Source organism: Dasypus novemcinctus, chromosome X (assembly GCF_030445035.2).
Source record: "Dasypus novemcinctus isolate mDasNov1 chromosome X, mDasNov1.1.hap2, whole genome shotgun sequence".
Classification (NCBI taxonomy): Eukaryota; Metazoa; Chordata; class Mammalia; order Cingulata; family Dasypodidae; genus Dasypus; species Dasypus novemcinctus.
Window position 1 is genome coordinate 162838867 of NC_080704.1, and position 21524 is coordinate 162860390.

The 21524-nt window shown below is 42.9% G+C and overlaps 1 protein-coding gene across 1 annotated transcript in view; it reads left to right on the top strand.

Annotated features, from left to right (window-relative positions):
• LOC101438175 (melanoma-associated antigen 10-like) overlaps positions 1-16536 on the top strand; it is a 158594-nt gene extending 142058 nt beyond the window's left edge. The window contains exons 16-21 of the mRNA XM_071213154.1: positions 6568-6676; positions 9441-9708; positions 13808-13893; positions 14479-14572; positions 14735-14799; positions 14877-16536. Of these exons, the coding sequence (XP_071069255.1) occupies positions 14945-15955 (1011 nt within the window). The 5' untranslated portion in view covers positions 6568-6676; positions 9441-9708; positions 13808-13893; ... (1 more) ...; positions 14735-14799; positions 14877-14944 and the 3' untranslated portion in view covers positions 15956-16536. The remainder of the gene's footprint in view (positions 1-6567; positions 6677-9440; positions 9709-13807; positions 13894-14478; positions 14573-14734; positions 14800-14876) is intronic.
• The last annotated feature ends 4988 nt before the right edge of the window (positions 16537-21524 follow it).

Sequence of the window (21524 nt, forward strand, 5' to 3'; positions counted from 1 at the left end):
GATGAAAATCCTGCATAATTGGTGTCTGCCCCTCCAGTTAGCTCTCTATTCCCTTCACCTCTGTGTTCTCTGACTGGAGAGGCTGTCCTTTATGGATTGTATCCATGTGTTTTCCATTTCTCTGACTTCAGGTTGGGTTTAGACAAGGGCATCCCCAGTACATCAGAGGGAGGAAAGAAAGTATTTCCTTGGCTCCCTCTCTGTGAGGTCACCTCAAGCTTGCTATGTCCCTTGAACAAAGGTCTCTGCTATTCTTAAGGTGGCCAATTCTACACAAAGCTTCTTTGGTTTTCAGATACCTCTCCCTCTCCTATCACCTTGGGCTTACGGGTGGTAACAGCTTAGTTACTACTAGTCCCAAATTTCCGCAAGACCCATCGTGGTTCTCTTACATCCACACTTTTGTGGAGAGACCCTTTTTCAACAAATCCTCTTGGAATGACCCTATGCAGAGTGTGTCATCGTGTTTGCTCTTGGGACCCAGACTGATACAAAATGATGCAGAGTAGATTTCATATTTATCTATAATGTTTTATTTCATAAAGTGGGTTGTGGGTACAGAGGTGTTCATTTTAATACTCTATGTTCTTTGTATGTATAAAATATTTCATAATTGAAGAAGAAACTGCAAAATATGTCAAAACATATTATAAACATCACTAATCCTCATCCCCCCCCCCAAAGAAAACTTTGAACAGTCCTTTTAAAAACTTATTTGTTTGGCAGTTATAATAGTATGCTGAATAAAGTAGTTCCCTTTTCCCTTTTTTTAATGACTATTCTCTGTTTACAAGTCTCAACAATGATCATATTGCTACTCTTTGCTTTTAAAATGTTATTTGATGACTTTAATGACTAAAACAAACTTTGGATCCAATTAGGAAAGTGATATATATATATATATATATATATATTCTGATCACAGTTTCATAATAAAAATAAGTAGTAGGAGTTCTGTTAGGTGACCTCTGAGTGTTCTCTGCTTCCTCTATGAAACTTAGAATACCTGCAGCACATGTAAAGCTCACAGCTGGTAGGTAACTCTCTGTGTGCCATTATGTCTGTTTTCCTACTGGTTGAGTCACATGTTTACTAAGAATCATTCTTATCTGTTCCCAAACCTTTTTAATACTAGTTAAGCTTTATATAATTATTGACTTAATTAAATGTCATGGAAACCAATGATATAGAACTGTAAAAAGAAAGTTTTTTTCTTGTAAGAAAACTAGAGTGAAAAACTTTGGAAAGACAGTAAAAGTAAGCACCTAAAAAAGTCTGTATAATTAGATACGAGCAAGGAAACAAAAATATTTAGGGAAAATGATTTTTAAAATTAGAAGGTGTGTTTCAGATTGTTTGGTAGTTGCTTTTTTTAAGCTCTTTCTCCAATTCAAAGGAAATGTAATCAGAAATATTAGTGAACTCATTGTGGATGTGGGTTTCATAAGAAAGAGCAACAGAATTCACTGTTGGAAATTCACTGGATGCACTTTAAAAATACCTTAGTTCTTCAAAGAACTGGCAAAGAAATGTTCACTTTCATGTTTTATGTTAAAATATTTAGAATAACTTTGGATTCCATTTTTGAAGGACTTTTTGACAGATTACATTAAATAAGGGGTCTCTTGTATTTGCATTGACAAAAAGACTGGGAATAAATATATCAATATTTTAAAGAATTTAATCCTTGAGTAGTGTGTTACAGGTGGATTTTTATTTTCTTTACATGTTTTTGCATTTTCTGTAATAAGCATTTATAATTTTGTTATGTAAAAATACAGTGAAAATAACATGGGAGAGAGAAAGTAGCCCAGACAACAGGGTAATTATTTAGTATTTACCATAAAAACCTTTTCATTATTCTGACAGTTGTAACATTTGAACTACATTTGAAATTAATATCCTGTCCTAGTGTAATTACTTTGATGTCCCAATGGGAATTTAGTTTGTTGTTTTTCCTCTCTGCCATGAGAAAACAGCTGCCCAGAGTTTTTTTCTGTTGTCCATATGATGTGTTTGGGGTTCTAGAGAATTTTATGTCATCTTGTAAGCATGGCAAAAGTTGCCTGCTTATTGTAAACATCGTCTTGGGAGATATTCATAATGTTGGATTTATACACTGTCTGTAAATTCACTCCTTCATTTTTCACCTGGATATATACTTGGAAATAGAGTGTTGAATCACTTAAGTAATTTTCCGTAAAATATCAGAAATAAATAAGAGGAAAAAAATGCACTCAAGTGAAAATTGATAGAGTATAATTATGTACATGTGCCACAGAAACTGAATTTGCATGAGAAAAAAGCAGAATTTTTATAAGATGCTCCAAGGGAAATAAAAAATGTTGCATTTTAGTATAGACAGAAAATTGGAAGTGAAGTCTTCAAAAGCTGTAACAACCAGTGGGTACAACATTTAAGAATCCAGTTGCTCTTAATAAAATACTAGTAAATGCTAGAATGAAACTAGGATGTCGCCTTTCTGTAGTTGCCCTGTCCTTAGGTGGCTTGTCCTAGTCCCCTCTGCCCAACACTGTGCAATCCAGACTTAGAGCTCAATACAAAGATGTATTCTGATAATGAAGTCAATCACTAGTGTCCCCATCTCAGTTAATTTCCACCACTGAGTACTTATGTGCCAAGTTGTACTCTTAACGCTGATATGTAGTTGAGAAGGGAAGACTTACATATTCACAAATCATGCCAAGCCCAAGCAAACTGTAATAAGCAATAGAAGGATAAAATATTGCCAAGAAATGAGGATAAACAGGGACTGAAGCTTGGAGGATGGAAACTGAGGGAGTGGCATCTGAGTTGTGCCTTGAAGGATGATGTGTGCTCATGGTCTGTTAAAGAGACCATATATGACTTTCTGAGGTAAGGAAGTAATGGACCCAGAAAGTTAAGTTGAGGCTTGATTATCTCACCAGACTAAGAAATTTGATTTTCAAAGCAGAGACCGAGCTGGTCAGAACTGGGTTCTCAGAAGAATGCTCAGCCCTTTCGGATGATTTCCACTGGGTAAAAGACAATAATAGAAACCTATCCTTTGTTGGTAACCCTCTACCCCTATTACTGGCTCAAAAATGCCTCCATTTTGTTTAATCAGGATGAATTAAAAAACCTTAGCATCTCACCCTGCTCTATCTCGCATCCAGTGTTTGATATACTATGACATTCTTCAGATTCTCATATATTTGGATTCTGTGGGTCCAAGGGGGAAAACATGACCAAACATCTTTTAAAAAGTAGCAGGAAAATCAAAGTTTCTGGTTCCAGCATTCATCTTTCTTATCTATGAATATATTTTAAAAGTATTAATAATTAATGAAAGTACAAAATATGTAGGTTTTCTTTGTGGAATTTTCTGCTATTGGTTTTTTGTTTTATTCGGGTATTTTTTTTGGCATTTGTAGTTAACAACTATCAGTTTTAATGGTGGTGAACAAAATAGTGGATAAACTGAAGAGTCAGATAATAACACCTTTTTACTAAACTTTGGGAATCATTCTTGACATGTCCCTTCCTCACATCAGAAAAACAGCCCCAGAACATTAAGAGCAAGGTATAAATTAACCTTCTTCCACATATCAAGAATAAGATACTGCCTTATGAAGCCTCATCCAAAAATTTTATTTTATTTTTGGGTCCATGATTTTTTTAACAAATCAATATTATTGATACATATTAATAAAGCATAAATCCATCCAAAGTGTGCAATCAATGGTATTTAGTATAATCACGTGGTTGCACATTCATCTCTTCAGTCATTCTTAGAGCATCTTCATCATTCCAGTAACAAAAACAACAATACTGAAAAATGAAAACCAAACAAACAAACAAAACCTATCACCTCTCAATCTCTCTATGCTTCCCCTGCTATACATAACTGCTATTCTGTTTCCTTCTCTCTAGTTCCAAATTTTTTAGATGTTGGAAAGAGTATTCCATTTGTTTAGAGACTATCTTTCTATAGTTTATATTGTCGATTATTAGTCCAGCATCTCTTTCCCTCTTGGGAATCAAAGAAAGCTGTCCTAGTAGAGTAGCCAAGTGTCTTGGTCTCAGGGGTTAGTACACAAGACAGTGAATGTGAAATGAAAGAGAGGGAATTGAGGCCTCGGTTCCAACTTTTCTGACACCAGATAAATCTGTTTGTTTCATTATGTGAGCCATTAACTTTGTTTTTTGTACAAAGGTAGACTTGGGTTTCTGTTGCTTATTAAAAAAAATCCACTCCCCAAAACACTCTAATCTATCCACCCTTTTTCATTCCTCTCACAACTGCCCTATTTAATATTCTAATGACCTTCTGTCTCTACTGTTAAAATAGTTTCCTGATAAACCTTTCCATATTCACCTAGGAGGTATTTCATTTTATGTAATTTTATTGCAGGGCTATCTTTATGGGTATGTGACCTGGGCACTTGCTGAGGGCCCCACTCTTCAAAGGGCCTTTGTGCTTGCTTTAATGCTCTGCTCCTGCTAACTTGAATTTTAAAATTTTTTCTTTGACCTTGTGTTCTGTAAGTGAAACCCTATGGGATGATGGAGCATGTGCATGAGCAGTAGAGATATGCCAGGTGTGGGCACAGGAACAAAGGCTCCAAGGACAAGGGGCAGTTGACATGGCTGTCCAGTACACAAGTACATGCCCAGTGCTGTCAGGGGACTACTAGTCCCCATAGAGGTGGCTGGGCTAAATCTGGGCCTAGACTGGAGACAGTGCTGGTTGTGGCAGCAGCTGCCAGTTAGGGAGAGAGGTAGTGATCCACATGGAGAGAGTGCTCAAACCCGAGGCTGGAGATTGGCTTGCCCATCTGTCCTCAGTTACTGTCCCTGCAGTATCTGCACGTATATTAACTTTCTGGATTGAATACCAATGCAGAACCTGTCTGTTTTCAGGCAGCAAATTTTGTCAATAAATTATTACAAGGTAAAAGCACATATGTAGGCATTGCATATCAGGAAGTTATTAGAATTCTTCCAATAGTTTAGAATCTCTGATTTTGAAAACTGCTGCAACATAACATAGCAAATATCCATAGGCTTAGAAGTAGAAATTAAATGTATAGATTATCACATTTCACAGAAAGAACCACTATTTTCATTCATATACTAGTTTTCCCTCTTCTCTAGTTGAACTATGGGTGATACAATGGTCTATGGGGAAAATACAGAAGGTTTAGAACTAAGAGAGATCCCAAGATACTGAAATGTCTAGACCAGTGCTGACCAGTAGTACCTTTTGCAGTGATAATGATGGTGCTTACTAATACAGTAGTTATTAGCCACAAATGGTTATTTAGCACTTTCAAATTTGGCTAGTATGACCGAGGAAGTGAATTTTTAGTTTTAAGTAACTTAAAATTTAATTTTAATAGCCACATGTGGCTACCGTAATAGACAGCAATGGTCTAGACACTATGATATGTGGGGAATCCTTGAAAGCAATGAGAATGTTTATCTTGGATGAGCAAGACCTGAGAAGGGCATGTTGGCTATTTTCAAACACCTGAAGGGTTTTCATAGGTTCTTTAGATATGCTCAGTGTGATTCCACAAAGCAGAACTAGAACTAATGAATAAATGGTTACATGGGGACCAGTTTGGGACTTTATACAAAGAACTTTCTAACAGCTAGAGCAACTAAAAGTACAAGGGGTGACTAGCTCAGATGACCTTCAAGGTCCCTTTCCTAATGATCTGAACCTATGATTACATTATCTAAATATTGGAAATGGGGTACCATAGAGAGAATTCATTTCCAGCTAGATAGACATGCAAAACTGAGGTCACTTCGGACATCCATGTTAGGTGGCTGTCTCCATTTTTCTGTTAAATCTCAGGTGAAATATACTTTGTCAGTGTCTGAAATTAATAGTTCTGTTAACTGTATTGTTTTACTCAGTATAGTTGTGAAAATTCCATTGCTAAAGTAATTTGTGTGAAAAAAGAAAACAACATTTAAGACCTTTTCCTTGAGGCTATAAACATATGTTCCATAATCCTTCCCTTCCCACCCTTGATGGGTTTCTAAGATTATGTGCGACAATATTGTCAAATCAACACTGAGGATGATGCAATTACTAGGTTAGATGATGGTCAATGCAAACTACTTCATGTAAGAGAGTAACATGACTAGATGGAAGGAGTTACCATCATCAGTTTCTTTGTTTACATTTGTACAATCATGTCTTTTGATACTCCACTTAGTTAAAATTATATTGTTAAAAGAATTAAGTATTTTATTTAACAACTCAAAAGCATTGGCAAATTAAATGAATCAATAAATATTTTCTCTATGTACACACACTCCAAGCAATATACAGACACTGCAGATATAATGGTGTTTTTGCACTTGTGGAACTTATAGGCCATTGGAGGAGATAGACAAGTAAACCATTAATCACAGCTTGGAAATTAATGCTATGTTGGGAGGGGGAGTAGGAGCAGAGAGAAGGGCATCTAACCTAGCCTGGGCTTGGCTAGGTGGGAATGGGAGCAGGATAGATTATTAAATACTTTCATAAATCAATTTAGATATGATTTTTCTCATTGCCCTCAGATCCACCCTTCACTCATCCCCGTCTCTGCTCAACATACAGTGACTGATTCCTGCAGGATGCAATTTCTAGGATTGTTGACATTGGCTGCCATCTCCTTTCAGTGAACAGGTGAGAGTAGCATGAAATTAAAGTCCAGAAGTATGGAGCAGCCAGAGTTTTTCTCCTTCCTCTGTATTAGCTGGCTTCTCATTCAATGGCTACATATTCTCTGTGGCTCCAGCCCCCATCAAATTGTTCCATCATGGCTCCAGATTCAGTTGAACTCAACACCTGGACTCCAGTAACACTATCTCCCCTCTTTGTCTTTGCAGCCTAGAGGTGGGAGTGACTTCCCCATGTTGTTAATTGCTGTGTGCCCAAATTCTCCCCTGCTTGGCTTCTCCATCATTTATGTAATCAATTCCCTGCACTACATTTCCTCTGTGTTAAATATTTGCAGTGGTTTCTATTTTCTTTGATGATCCCTGACTGCTACCTGTGCCAAATATACTGATTGATTTTCCAGGGTTAAAACTCTTTGCATTCCTGGGATTAGCCAACACTGTTAACTGTCAAGCAGTTAAATTTGCGTAAGTCTCTTCTATAATTAATAACAAAGACAAAATAAAAGAAAATACCACTGGACCCTTAAGCATCCTCCAGATAACCTTCTATCTTTCTCATTTTCTTCACAGCCTTCTCAAAAAGAATTTTATGCAGCCTAAATATTCTGTATGTATATAGAAAAACTCTAATAACATAAGTAATAGAGTATTTATACTTAACGTAAAAATTCAAGCAATATGCATAAACTTATAAAACACTACATGAGTGATAAGGCCCAAGTGATACTCAGAGGGAAATATATAGCTTTCAATAGATATATTAGACAAGAAGAAATACTTAAAACATTCAAGAAATTCAAGAAACTAGGGAATCAATAGCATATTAACCTAAAAACAGGATAGGTAGGTAAAAAAAAAGACAAATGCAGAAATAATGAAATAGAAAACAGTGGAGCCAAATATTGAAATCTAGTTCTTTGAAAAGACTTATCTAATAGACAATGCTTGCAAATATGATCAATTACTAACAGGAAAACTATGCAAAAATAAGTTAAATAGTATTCTACAAAATACAGATGCAGCAGAGATTTAAATCTTATAAGAGACATTACAAATATACCATTCCCTCAGGATAAGCAAATGGTGGACAAAGATTTCTATGTGTAGAGGTACCTCAGCTAATAAACTGAGAAGGAAAGACAGAATGAGAGAATTACCATTCTGGAACCTCTAATGGATTAATGTATGAATGTGATTATCATCAATGACTGCCAAAATGAGCACAAAGGATGATGAGCAGACATTATGTGCCTCCTGGTGGTGTACACGGCCTCACTTATGGAATGGTCTTGCAAAACAACAACAAAACAAATAAGTAAACATAATCTGATCAAGCTTCTACCTCTAATTACCAATTTAAAGAAATACAAGGGGCCAAAGTACAGGTTAAAGGACACCAAAGTGTTGCAATCAGCAAAATCCAGACTATGAGAAATAAGAACTTTTAACAACAACAACAAAAAATAGCAAGGAAAAAAGGGTGATGTAGCAGAAATCTATAGATTCAAAATGACTTATGGGGGAAGTGGACTTAACCCAGTGGTTAGGGCATCCGTCTACCACATGGGAGGTCCGTGGTTCAAAGCCCGGGCCTCCCTGACCCGTGTGGAGCTGGCCCAAGCGCAGGGCTGATGTGTGCAAGGAGTGCACCCTGTAAGGAGAGCTGCCCAGTGCGAAAGAAAGTTCAGCCTGCCCAGAAATGGTGCCACACACATGGAGAGCTGACACAACAAGATGAAGCAACAAAAAGAAACACAGATTCCTGTGCCGCTGACAACAGCAGAAGTGGACAAAGAAAGAACACGCAGTAGATAGACACAGAGAACAGACAACTGGGGTGGGGGTTGGGGTGGGGGTGGGGGTGGGGGAGAGGGGGAAGGGGAGAGAAATAAAATAAATAAATACATCTTTAAAAAAACAAAAAACAAAATTACATGGGACATAGAACAATTACAATGTATAGACTATATTTAGACACCAATTCAAGGAAACTAATTTTTTTTTAAATGTAAAAGACCGTCCAATAACTATGAAAAATAATGGAACATTTCATGGTATTAATGACTTATTTATTTAAATTTCTAGTAATGATATGGTAGAGTTTATTATTTATAAGAGAGTCCTTATCTTTTAGAAATGTGCCCTGAAGTTCTTGGAGATGAAGTCTTGGTATATGTCTTGGATTTGTTTTACATTATTCCAAAAGTAGGGATGGGAGTATAGTTGGAACAAGATTGGCCATTTGTTGATGGTTCTTGATGCTGCATGTCAGGCACATTGGGTTCACTATATTAATTTCTCTACTAGTATATATATTTTAGGATTTCCATAATACAATTTTTATTATAAATATCATGCCATTAAATTTGAAATCCTAGGTGAAATGGGTCACATTTTTGGGAAAAAAAAAAGAGACCAAACTGGTCCCTTTCAAACAATATAAACTGAACTTATGTTCAAAGCTCAAGCCATCCTTACATGATTTGATAATTAAGTTCATGTGTCATCTTGGCTAGATTATGGTTTCCAGTGATTTGAACATGCAAGTCCTGCCCTGATTGTTACTGTGAGGGTATTTTGTGGATTTAAATCATTAGCTAGTTGATTACATCTATAATTAACAAAGGAGATTTCCTTCAGCAATGAAAGGATCATTCAATCATGTGAAGGCCCTAAAGGGCAAACTGCTGATTTCAGCAGTCAGGAAGAAGAGTTTTGTTTTGTTTTTGGCTTTTATAATGGGGCTTTATTAAGGTAAAATCTTACAGTTCAGAGGCTGTGAAAATGTCTACATCAAAGAATCATCAGAGATGCTGTGTCACATAAAAGTTGGCTGCTGACAGATTGTGGACTGCCATTTTACCCTGCCAAGTGAGAGAGGACTCCAGGAACTCTGACAGCCACAGAAAGAGAGAGAAACCCCAAGATGCTGCAAGAGAGACCAGAGAATCAGGGAAGCAGCAGGACTCTGGAGCAATGAGGCCTAAGGAGAGAAGAAGAGTTTTTATCTCTACTTGAGCCAGCCAGTTTTTCCAGGTAATTCATCAAAACCTTCATTGTTCTCAGCTTGTGTCCTGCCTATGGAATTCAGGCTTGCCAATCCTGCACATACCCTCCCCTGCCTCCCCACATCCAGCTAGATAGCCTTGGACCTGAAACCCTTTTCTGCAAAGGTTGAAGTTGGGCAATTGCCCAGAGCTGAAAGGAAGAGGGCAGCTCTCTGGCAGCATTTAACCAAGGAGCCAGGAGCCAAGATGAGAAGCCTCAACAGTGAGGACTGAGAGGTCTTCTCTCCCCAAAACAGAGGAGACCAAATAGAATACCTTCCAAACCTGAGGCAAGCATGGAGTGACTGCAGGCAGGGATAACAGGCAGAGCACAATCCCCTTAATTTTCAACTTGGGGGATGCCATGCTTCAAATGAAGCTTCAGGAATGTTGGGATTCACATCTTTCACAATACTAGGGCTCATGAGCTGCTGGGTGTCTTTATAAATCTTTTGGTTTCTGTGTGTGTGTGTGGTTTTGTTTAATCTTTACATAGATTCTTTTTGGGGGTGGGGGCTTAGCAGCAAAGGGGGTTTACATTCACTCTACACAGGGAGACTTCTACCAGATCTGCCTCTCTTCTATTTCTAGTCACCCCCCACCAACTGTTAAAAACTCAGGCCTGCATTGAGTGCAGTCTCATCTCATCTAATGGCCACACCTGCGGTAGGTACTGTGTTCCCTGCACAGGTGCGAGGCTTGCCCTCCTCCTTGGAATCCAAGTCCCAAATGCTGAGCCATGAACATTTACAAAACAAGCCATCGCAGGGGGCCTTCATCTGAGGGGCTGCAGACTCAAAGGGCAGCAGAGAGAGGAATTCCAGCCCTTCTAGGTGTCAAGGTGAGGACCCTGAGAGAAGAGTGAGGGAACGTCCCACCTCAGAAGAAACAGGCACCAACAGCACCCTGTCCCTGCTGTCAACCTGGAAGACCCCACGGCATGGTTGCCAAATGTGGTGTTTCCTGATACCCACCACATGGGGTCAGATTGAGGCTATGTCCTTGGTCTAAGGGGCTCGACTTCAGGTCATGAGAGAGGAGGGTTCAGGTCTTGTCAGGCATCAAGAGGAGGACCCTAAGAGAGGACTGAGGAGCTCCCCACCCCAGACAGAGGGAGGCCCACAGAATCCAGTTCTGTCCCTGCAGTCAGCTCTGGAAAGCCCTGGGGTATGGTGGTTTTATGTAGTGTCTCCTGAATTTCCCCAAAAGAATCTGAGAGAGGTGAAGGACTTGGTCTGTCGTCTGTGGGGGTGAAGTCAATTCAGTAGGGAAAGTTTTATCGGGTCAGCAGAGGGAGGAAACAGATCCAGGCTCTGTCAGGAATCAAAGTGAGGCACCCGAGTGAGAACTGAGGGAACTCTAATCCTAGGAGAGACCAGTGGCCGGCTCTGCCCTCCTTCTGCTGACCGCTCAGAGATTCCCAGAGACAAAGTCTACAGATGTGTTGAGTCCTCACTCCTACCTGGTGGTCTCAGAGAAGGTGTTTACCTTGTTCTGAAAGGGACCACACTCAGGTCTGCAGAGGGAGGGGCCCAGGGAGAGCCATAAGTCAAGGCGAAGACCCTGAGCAATACTATTTTTTCCATCCCAGGTAGGGGGGCCGCAGTGCCCCCCCCCCGCCACAGTTGTTAGCACTGCGAAGCCCCAGGCAGGGGTGGCCCAATACAGTGTTTTTAAATACCCTGAGTCTGGTCCCTTCCAGAACAAGGCTGTTAGCCTTCGGAGGACCTGGGAAGGATTCTCAGTCAGAGGCATCCCCCTGTTCTCAGTTCCTATTTGGAGGTTTCTTGGAAATGGAGGGCTTTGGCTGGAGGGAAGCATCAAGGGAAGCACATTCAGAAGGGAGGGGCCTAGGCCCTGTCAGGAGAAAAAAAGAATAAATTGAGGACTTAGGCTCCCTCCCACACCAGAACACAGCATCCCCCATAGATTCTTGCTCTGTCTCTGTTCTGCCCCTGCCCCTGCTGTCAACCCCGTGAGGTCCCACCACCGAAATGGTGTTTCCTGACTTTTGCTTTGGGGTCTGAGGGAGGCCAGGCTTTATCTGAGGGGGGAGACTCAGATCAGCAGAGGGAAGAGTCCCAGGCATTGCCAGGTGTCAAGGCCCTTAGGGAGGACTGAAGGGACTTCCTACCCAGACAGAGAGGTCCTCAGAGAAACTGGCCCTTGCTATTAGCCCCAGGAGGGCCCAAGCTGTCCCCAGATGTGGTGTTTCCTGACTTCCGCCTTGGGGTCTGAGGGAGGTGAGGCTTCTTCTGAGGAGGGTGGACTCTGGTCAGTAAAGGGAAGAGTAGGAGCCCCTGCCAGGCATAAAGGTGAGAAACCCTTACAGGGGACTGAGAGGGTCCCCTAGCACACAGAGAAGGGCACCACTGAAACCTAACTCTACTGCCAGCACTGCAAGGTACAGATTGGGACTTTCTGGCACAGGTGCCCCCCTCACTTCCATTTCAGGATTCTCATGGACATGGAGGCCTTGGCCTGAGGGACGCATTATCAGGGCAGCAGAATTCGGCGACCAGACCCTGTCACATCCAGCTCTCCTTTGCGCCCCCTGCTGTCAACTCTGGGGGCAACCCACCCCCACTGCAGTGTCCGAAATGTAGTGTTTCCTGACTTCCGCCTTGGGGACTGAGGGAGGTGAGGCTTTTTCTGAGGAGGGTGGACTCTGGTCAGTAAAGGGAAGAGTAGGAGCCCCTGCCAGGCATAAAGGTGAGAAACCCTTACAGGGGACTGAGAGGGTCCCCTAGCACACAGAGAAGGGCACCACTGAAACCTAACTCTACTGCCAGCACTGCAAGGTACAGATTGGGACTTTCTGGCACAGGTGCCCCCCTCACTTCCATTTCAGGATTCTCATGGACATGGAGGCCTTGGGCCTGAGGGACGCATTATCAGGGCAGCAGAATTCGGCGACGAGACCCTGTCACATCCAGCTCTCCTTTGCGCCCCCTGCTGTCAGCTCTGGGGGCACCCCATCCCCCACTGCAGTGTCCCAGATGTAGTGTTTTCTGACTTTCGCCTTGGGGGCTGAGGGAGGTGAGGCTTCCTCTGAGGGAAGCACCCTCAGGTCAGCAGAAGGAAGGGCCCTAGACTCTGCCAGGTATCAAGGGGAGGACACTTAGAGAAGTTTGAAAGTACTTCCCACCCAGAAATTAGGGACTTAAGATACATTGTTCCTTGCTGTTAGCCCCGAGAGGTTCTGGGTAAAGTCCCCGGATGTAGCGTTGTTCTCTGACTTCCGACTTGGCGTCCGAGGCTTGGTCTGAGGAGGCGAAGTCAGCTTAGCGGAGGGAGGAGCTTTAGGCCCTGCCCGGCAGTCAAGGTGAGGACGCTGAGGAAACTACCCATTTAGAAAGAGGGAGGGGCACCCCTACCGTCAGCCCTGCTAGGCTCGGGCAGGATTCCCAGAGGCTCCCTTCCTCTCCTCAAGATGGCGGCCCTGGCCCGAAAGGGAAGCATGTTCAGAAGGGAGGAGCCCCAGGCGCTGTCAGGAGTAAATAAATATGCATACTTGAAGAGAATTGAACCCTCCCCCCCCCCCCCCCCCCCAGTACAGTGGCTGCCATGGAAGACAGTCCGCCATCCCTGTAAGCCCTGGGAGGCTCCGGGCAGGGTCCTCAGATATGCTGTTTCCTGACTTCGGCCTTGGGCTCTGAGGGAGGTGAGGCTTTGTCTGAGTGGGGCAGATTCAGGTTAGCAGAGGGAGGGGCCCCAGGCCCTGCCGGAGTCCTAAGAGAACTGAGGGAGTTTCCCACCCAGCCAGAGAAGGGCCCACAGAAACGTGCCCCAGCTTTTAGTCCTGAAAGGCCCTGAGCAGGTCTGTCAAGCAGAGCCTTTTCCTCATCTGGAGTCACAGGGAGATTGGGGGCTTGTAATTAGGAACATATTCTCAGGTTAGCAGAAGGGGTGGGGTCTAGGCCTTGTGTCTAAATATGAATATATTAAGTAGTAGTGAGGTTAACCCCTACACCAGACAGATGGAACCCCACAGAAACCTTTCCCCTTCCGCCCATTCCTGCTGTCAGCCCTAGTAGGCCCTGGGCAAAGGTGGACCCATTGTGGTGCTTCTTTACTTTTGTCTTGAGGGTCTCAGGGGAGGTGACCACCCTGGTCTGAGGAAGTGACATCAGGTCAGCAGAAGGAAAAGTTCCAGAGCCCATCGAGAATTAAGGTAAGGACACTGAAGAAGGACTGAGAGAATCTTATCTTAGGAGAGCAGGGTCCCCACTTCTACCCTGCCCCTGTTGACAGCCCTGGGAGGTTCTGGGGCATGATGTTCAGATGTGGTGTGCTGTCATTCCTTCTTGGTGGTCTCAGGGAGTTGACGGCCTTGGTCTGAGGGGCCAGACTCAGGACAGCAAAGAGGAGTCAAAGATCCTACCAGTCATCAGTGTGAGGACTTAGGAGACATCCTCCATTCCAGGACAGATGGGCTACCACAGAGTTTGGCCACCCTTTCAGCCCTGAGAGGCCCTGGACAGGTTGGCAGTGTGTGACATCCCCATCACTTTCTCCTCTTGGGTCTCAGGGAATGTCAACTCTTATTCTGAGAGTTTTGCCTCAGGTCAACAGAGGGGTGGGACTCAGGCCCTGTCAGGGGAAAGGTTAGGACCCTGAGTGAACACTGAGAGGATCATGTACCCCAGAACAGTGGGAACCTCACAGAGTCAGGCCCTGCCCCTTGTGTCAGTGCTGGGAGACCCAGGACTGTTCTTGCAGTCTATAGCCTGAAGTAACCCCTCATTTCCTCTTACAGGCACTCAAGAAGTGAGAAGCTGAGGGCATTGATCTGGGGCACGTGTCCTCAGGTCAGCACAGTGGAGGAGACCCAAGCACTGCCCAGAGTCAAGGTGAGACTCCTGATTGTCTACCATGGCCACTGTCCACCCCAGAAAAGAGCAGACCCTATAGCACTTGACCCCACTTACCTTACTGTCAACACTGGAAGCTTTGGGTAGTTCCAGCAGGCTGCATCCTGAGGAGCTCTCTCACTTCCTCCTTTTGTTTCTTAGGGGCAGGCCAAGCAGGAGAACAGGAAACCTGTGAGGCTCTTGAGTACCACGGAAAGAGAAGACCTGTAAGTTAGCCTATGTCAGAGCCTCAAAGGTTGAGTTTCTCAACCAAGGCTGCTTACACTCTCCCTCTCTCCCCCAGGCCTGTGGATCCCAACCACCTGCCCTCCTGTTCATACTCCTGCGTGCTGTCCCCACACAAGTTTCATCATGTCTCACTTTCCAAAGTGTCCACGCTACATGTTTGAGCAAGACCTGGAGGCCGAAAGTGAAACACATGATCTCATAGATGCACAGGTTGCTGTAGCAGAGGAGGAGGAGGTCTCCTCCTCTCCCATTTCCTTCCACTTCTCCTATCTGTCCTCCTCCCCTCCTTCCTCTCCTCTGCTTCCAGAGACCCCAGAGGAGGTGGAGATGCCTACTGATGTGATACCGAGTAGTCCCCAGAGTCCTGAGATAACCTCCTCACACTCTTCTTCCTCCTTCTCCACCATTTTGAGAACATCAGATGAGAGCTCCAACACTGAAGTAGAAGATGAAAGTACAAGCACCTCTCAGGACACAATAGATACTGTATCTTTATCCAAAGACCCAATAGAGAAGAAGGTGACTGATTTGGTGAAGTTTCTGCTTCTCAAGTATCGACTGAGGTTGCCTGTTACAAAGAAAGAAATGCTGAAAGTTGTCAAAAAAAGGTACAAGATCCAATTCCCTATAATCTTCAGGAAAGCTTGTAAGTGCATGGAGGTGGTCTGTGGCATTGACATGAAGGAAGTGGACCCCACCACCCACTCCTACATCTTTGTCAACTCACTGAACCTCACTTGTGATGAGATGGTGAGTGGTGACCAGGGCATACCCAAAAATGGCCTCCTGATAATTATCCTGGGTGTGATCTTCATGGAGGGCAACTCTGCTTCAGAGGAGGAGATCTGGGATTTACTGAATATGATGGGAGTGTATGAAGGGAAGGAGCATTTCATCTATGGGGAGCCCAGGAAGCTCATCACCCAAGATTTGGTGAAGAAAAAGTATCTGGAGTACCGGCAGGTGCCTGGCAGTGATCCTGCTCGCTATGAGTTCCTGTGGGGTCCAAAAGCCCTTGTGGAAATCAGCAAGATGAAAGTGCTGGAGTTTTTTGCCAAAGTCAATGGGACTCACCCCAGATCTTTCTCTACCTGGTATGAGAAGGCGTTAAAAGATGAGGAAGAGAGAGCCTAGGGCAGAATTGTCCCCACAGAGAGTACTCCTGCCATGTTTGATGCTCTATGTGGGCCAGCAGCTTCTCCTGGCAGGAATGAAGACTGAGGCAGATTCTTCAGTCTTTGTTTGAAGAGGGCAGCCATTGTTCTAAGTCATGGAGGGTCAGGGCGGAGCTAGGTGACCACAGTGTATAATATCTATTTTCCCTCTTCTGTATGGGCGACTTGGAGGTTCATCTTTCTTTCTTTTTGGTATTTTTTAAAATGTTGTTCCTTTTAATAGAAGGTTTATTAACTTGAGAATCTAAATTAATATATAACATTGATTGTACATTTATTACTGTTTATTAGATTTAAGCAAAAGAAACTTGCTATTTTTTAAAACAAATTGGAAATTTTCCATTGTATTTTAAGATCTGAAACAAGATAATATGGAATTGGAATAGGAATTTCCTTGGAAATGTGAAAAAATGTAAAAAGCTGGTTAATTCTTGGATTCTTATATTGCTTTTAGTCTGTTTTGCAAAATTAAAGATATATAGCTGGTTTAACATGGCTTATTCGAGAATATAGGATAAATAAAACCTTAATAAATTAGAACTTCTGCTCATTGGCTTATTTATGCCTCCACCCTTAATCAAGCATCTGCTCTTTAGAAGGCACTTTTTTTTTTTTGAAGGATCAATGATTTATTCAGGAGGGGAAAGCTGGAGCAGGATGTCTCCCTCCCTCTCCCGCCCTGTGAGCTGGCCCACCTGCCCCAAAGCCAACTGCCTGGTAGCGGGGGTGGGCAGGGTAGGGGGCTGGAGGGGACGGGGGGAGGGCTAAGTGCCACTTGCTGTTCCTGGTTTGGTCTTTTCTCCACACTCTGGGTTCCAGAGATGCGGCCTGCAAGCAGGCAGGAGGGAAGAAGACGGCCCTTTGATGGGGGGGCCGTGAAGGATGGGGGGGGGCAGTGTGTAATTTACCCTTGTAAATAGCACTTGCAGTTACCAGCCCAGCCACATGTCACCAGCCTGCTTACTTTCCATTGCCAGGGAAAACACAAAATTAAAAAAAGAAATGACACTCTATAGTAAAATCATCTTTCCTGTCAAGGCTGCTGGGCCAGTAGCTATTTTCAGGGATGGATCATCCGGTGCAGAGGGAATTCCCTATCCTGGCAGGAGGAAGGGGGGGTGGGTCAGGGGTCTGAATAAGGACACTTCCTGTCCATAGTATGGTAGAGTTTTGAAACAGCAATCAGATATGGAAGATGAGATGTCCTCTTAGACTCAAAGAAACAAGTAAAAAGAAGGACTGAGGAGTTGGGACCTCCAGATGAGAGCAGTCAAGTGTAAATTCCCTGAGGTAAGGCAGTTTTCAGGTTTGGGAAACTAATTCCTTCATTGGGAGTTTTCAGCTAAGCTGGATATTGGCAGGGGGGCAGACTCTCTGAGGGTGTGTCATACAGTTTAAAGAAAAGCCTGGAATGAAAAACTTTCCCTTGGCAGTGACTTTGGATTATGGCTATACCAGAGAGCAATCTCCACCTGAGGCAAGTATAGAAGGTGTATTAGTCAGCTAAAGGGGTGCTGATGCAAAATACCAGATATTGGTTGGCTTTTAGAAAGGGTATTCATTTATTTGGGGTAGACATTTACTGTTACTTGGCCATAAAACATAATTTTCTTCCATCACCAAAGTTCTTTGTCATGTATTGGAGCAAGATGTCTGCCAGGGTTCAGACTTACTGGGTTCCTCTCTTCCTGGGGCTTGCTTCTCTTTCCTCACAATGAAGTTCCTCTGTGTGCTTACTTCCCAGGGCTCCAGCTCAAGACCCAACCTTCCTTCTCTGCCATTAGGGTTCTCTGAGTCCCCACCCACTTTGTGGGTGGGGATGCAACATCCTACTGACGTGGCTCAATCAAAGTCTTAATCATTATTTAATCAAGTGAAAGTAAAAACCTCTGAATCCAATACACACTTATATGCCCAGAGGAAAAGACCAGCTTATAAATATAATCCAATACTTTTTGGAATACGTCAATAACATCAAATTGCTACAGAACGTGTCCTGTGTTCATGTCCTAGTGCAGTTGAAAGTACAGGAATTAGGTGTTTATACACATCTGCAAGTGTTCTCTGAGAAATAACAGTGATACCCCCTTGAAGTGGTGCCCAGAAGCCACTAGGCTGGCATGGTTTTCCGTGGCCTGGGAGTCAGATTCCACTCCATTAAAAGGATATTGTAATTAGGTTATCTTATTTGCAATTTGGCTAATACTAAGCAAGGGCTAGATTTTTGGTGAGGGTGAAATGAAAGAAAATAGTGTTCTGGAGCAGAGGGAGGGAAGGAGTTAGTCTTAGACTCAAATTCTAGGAGCTTTGATTTACAGCCAGCTGGGGAAGACTGTCCCACATCCTCATTAAATAATATAGACTCTAAGGGAAAATTTACTGAGTTTTATTTACCAAGCAGCATTTTTGGGCTGCATATTCTCTGAGATATCACTGATAACAAAAAATCTTCCCCGAGGAAAGGGTGGTAGTTCTGGGGTCAAAATATTACTAGAAACAACTGCCAGACAGACAGTAGAGATCCAGTGTATGCCAGTTGCTGTACCAGGTGCTTTACATAATGTATATTACAAGAGTCCTACAAGACAGGGTTTATTAAACCTGTTTTATAGATGAAGAACATAGGGTTCATACTACTTGGTAATTTGCCCAAGATCATGTGGTTAATAAGTGACAGGTCTGTGACTGGATCCCTGGTCTGAGTTCATAGAGAGCATGTGCAGTTCCCATACCTCCTTGCCCGAGGCCGAAGTTCTGTATTTTAACTAATTTCTCTGCTCACTACTCTGTAACGTCTTTCAAGTGATGAAGAAACACCCTGCTACCAAAGCACTAAAAGCAGACTTAAAGGAGGAAGGTGACAACAAGAACAAAACACAACTCAGAGATTGTGATTTTATTTACCTAAAGTTCTCCTTCCCTGAGCCTTGAGGTTCCTGGAGAGCGGTCCCAGCCCAGGTAACATCTTTCTCCAGTCCCAGCACATTCCCACATTGCAGTGCCTTCTCCTGGTCTTGCCCCGTGTCCCTCCTATCCAACTCTGGAACCTAGTTTGCTGACCAGCTCTTCATTGCTGCCACTTCCTCTGAAAGCAACACCCAGTGGAAAAAAACAGAATCACCTGTCCTCTGCCTGGCCTAGAGCATTCCTACTCCCTGCAGAAGGCCTCTGGCTCTTCCATCTCTCACCCTGGAATGTCTCTGATAGCAACAGCTCTTTTGTCGTAGAAGTTCACTTGGGACGGTGATTTTGAAACCTCTGGTCTGTAGTGGGTTTCATGGTGGCTTCCACAAAGGTGTATACAAGCCCTAATGCCTGGTTACTGTGAATATGACCTTATTTGGAATTAGGGCCTTTGCACATATAATTAAGGATCCTGAGATGATAGGCATTTTGGGACTTGGAGTTGTCCTAAATGATATTAGTATTAGTCAGTCAAAGGGGTACTGATGCAAAATATCAGAAATTGGTTGGATTTTATAAAGGTATTTATTTTGGGTAGGAGCTTACAGATACCAGGCCATAAAGCATAAGTTACTTCCCTCACCAAAGTCTATTTGGAGCAAGAGGACTGCCGATGTCTGCAAAGGTTCAGGCTTCCAGGGTTCCTCCCTTCCAGGGTCTTGCTTCTCTCTGGGTTCATGGTTTTTCACTTCCCAGGGCTCCAGCTTCAGCATCAAACTCCAACATCAAAAACCCTCCAAAACTGTTTTTTGCCATGCCTTTTATCTGAGTCCCCACCCCTTGGTGGGGACTCAGTGCCCTAATGTCATAGTCCAATCAAAGCCCTAATCATAACTTAATCATGCCCACATACAGACCAGATTACAACATAATCCAATATCTACTTTTAGAATTCATAACCATATCAAACTGCTGCAATGTTGCAGTGACAGATGCAGGGCATTATATATCCTGCCATAACCCACTGAATGTACTGGGGGAGAATGTAAACTACAATGTAAACTATAATCCAAGTGGAGCAGCAGTGCTCCAAAATGTATTCACCAAATGCAATGAATGTGCCACAGTAATGAAAGAGGTTGTTCATGTGGGAGGAGTAGGGTGGGGAGGGGTGTGGGGTATATGGTAACCTCTTATATTTTTTTAATGTAACATTTTTTTGTGATGTATGTATCTTCAAAAAAAAAAAAGAATTAAGGGTAAGACCTAAAATCAAAGGATAGGAAATGGAAATTTGACATATACAAATACAGAGAAGAAATGGATATGAAGATGGAAGCAGACATTAGCGATGGGTCTATAAGCCAAGGAATGCCAAGAAATGTTGGCAACCGCCAGATGCTAGGAGAGAGGCATGGAACAGATTCTCCCTCAGAATCCTACTAAAGGAACCAACTCTGCCTACAACTTGGTTTCAGACTACTGCCCTCCAGAATTGTGATAGAACACATTTCTGTTGTTTTAAGCTGCTCTGCATTTGGTAATTTTTTATGGCAGCCTTTGGAAATGAATATTGACTTCAGTGTCAGGAAGTAGGCTGCTACCTTAACAAATATCTAAAAATGTGGAAGTGGCTTTGGAATTGGGTAATAGAGAGAAGCCAGCAGAATGTTGAGTTGCATTATATAAAAAGCCTAAATTGACTTAAGTGATGATTGGTAGAAATATGGACATTAAAGGTCATTCTGGTGAGGGCTCAGAAGGAAATTAGGAACAAATTTGTAAACTGGAGGAAATTCAGTCCTTACAAAGTGGGAGAAATCTTGACTGACAAAGTATTGACTGTTCAAAGTAAAGTAGAACTTGTAAGCAGTGATCTAGGGTATTTAGTTAGAGATTTCCAAACAGAAGGTAGAAGGTGAGACCTGCTTTCTCTTTGTTGTTTATAGTCAAATGTGAAAGGAATGAGATACATTGAAGAAGTAACAGTATAATAGTTCCCCAGCTGCTAAAACAAATACCACAGATTTGGTTGGTTTAACAACAGGAATTTATTGGCTCACAGTTTTAGAGGCTGAAAGGCTTGCTTCTTCCTGGCCTAGCCATCTTCTGGCTGGGCAGCAATCTAGGGTTCCTTGGTTTTCTCTCAAATGGCAATGCACGTGGCGGCGTCTTTTCCAAGTTCTGTTGACTTCCAGCTTCTTGCTGCTTCCTGTGGCTTCTCTCACCATGTCCAGTTTCTTTTGCTCATAAGGACTTCAGGCATATTGGATTAAGACCCACCCTCATTCAATTTATGCACACCTTAACTCATAACTTCACATCCACAGCACCTGAACATGCCTTTTGTGGGACTGGAACCTGAACATGCCATTTTGGGGGGACATAATTCAATCCCCAACAGACTATTAAGCAAAAAGGAACCAGCATTCTGTGCTATGCTCGAGTCCTATCCCCTGGTACCTGTGCATGTGGTTTTCTTTGGAAATAGGGTCTTTGTGAGTGTAATTAAGTTAAGGATTTTGAAATGAGATCATCCTGGATTTAGGGTAGAACCTAAATCTAATGACTGGTATCTTTGTGAGAGAGAGAGGAATGGGAGATTTAACACACACAAAGACCCA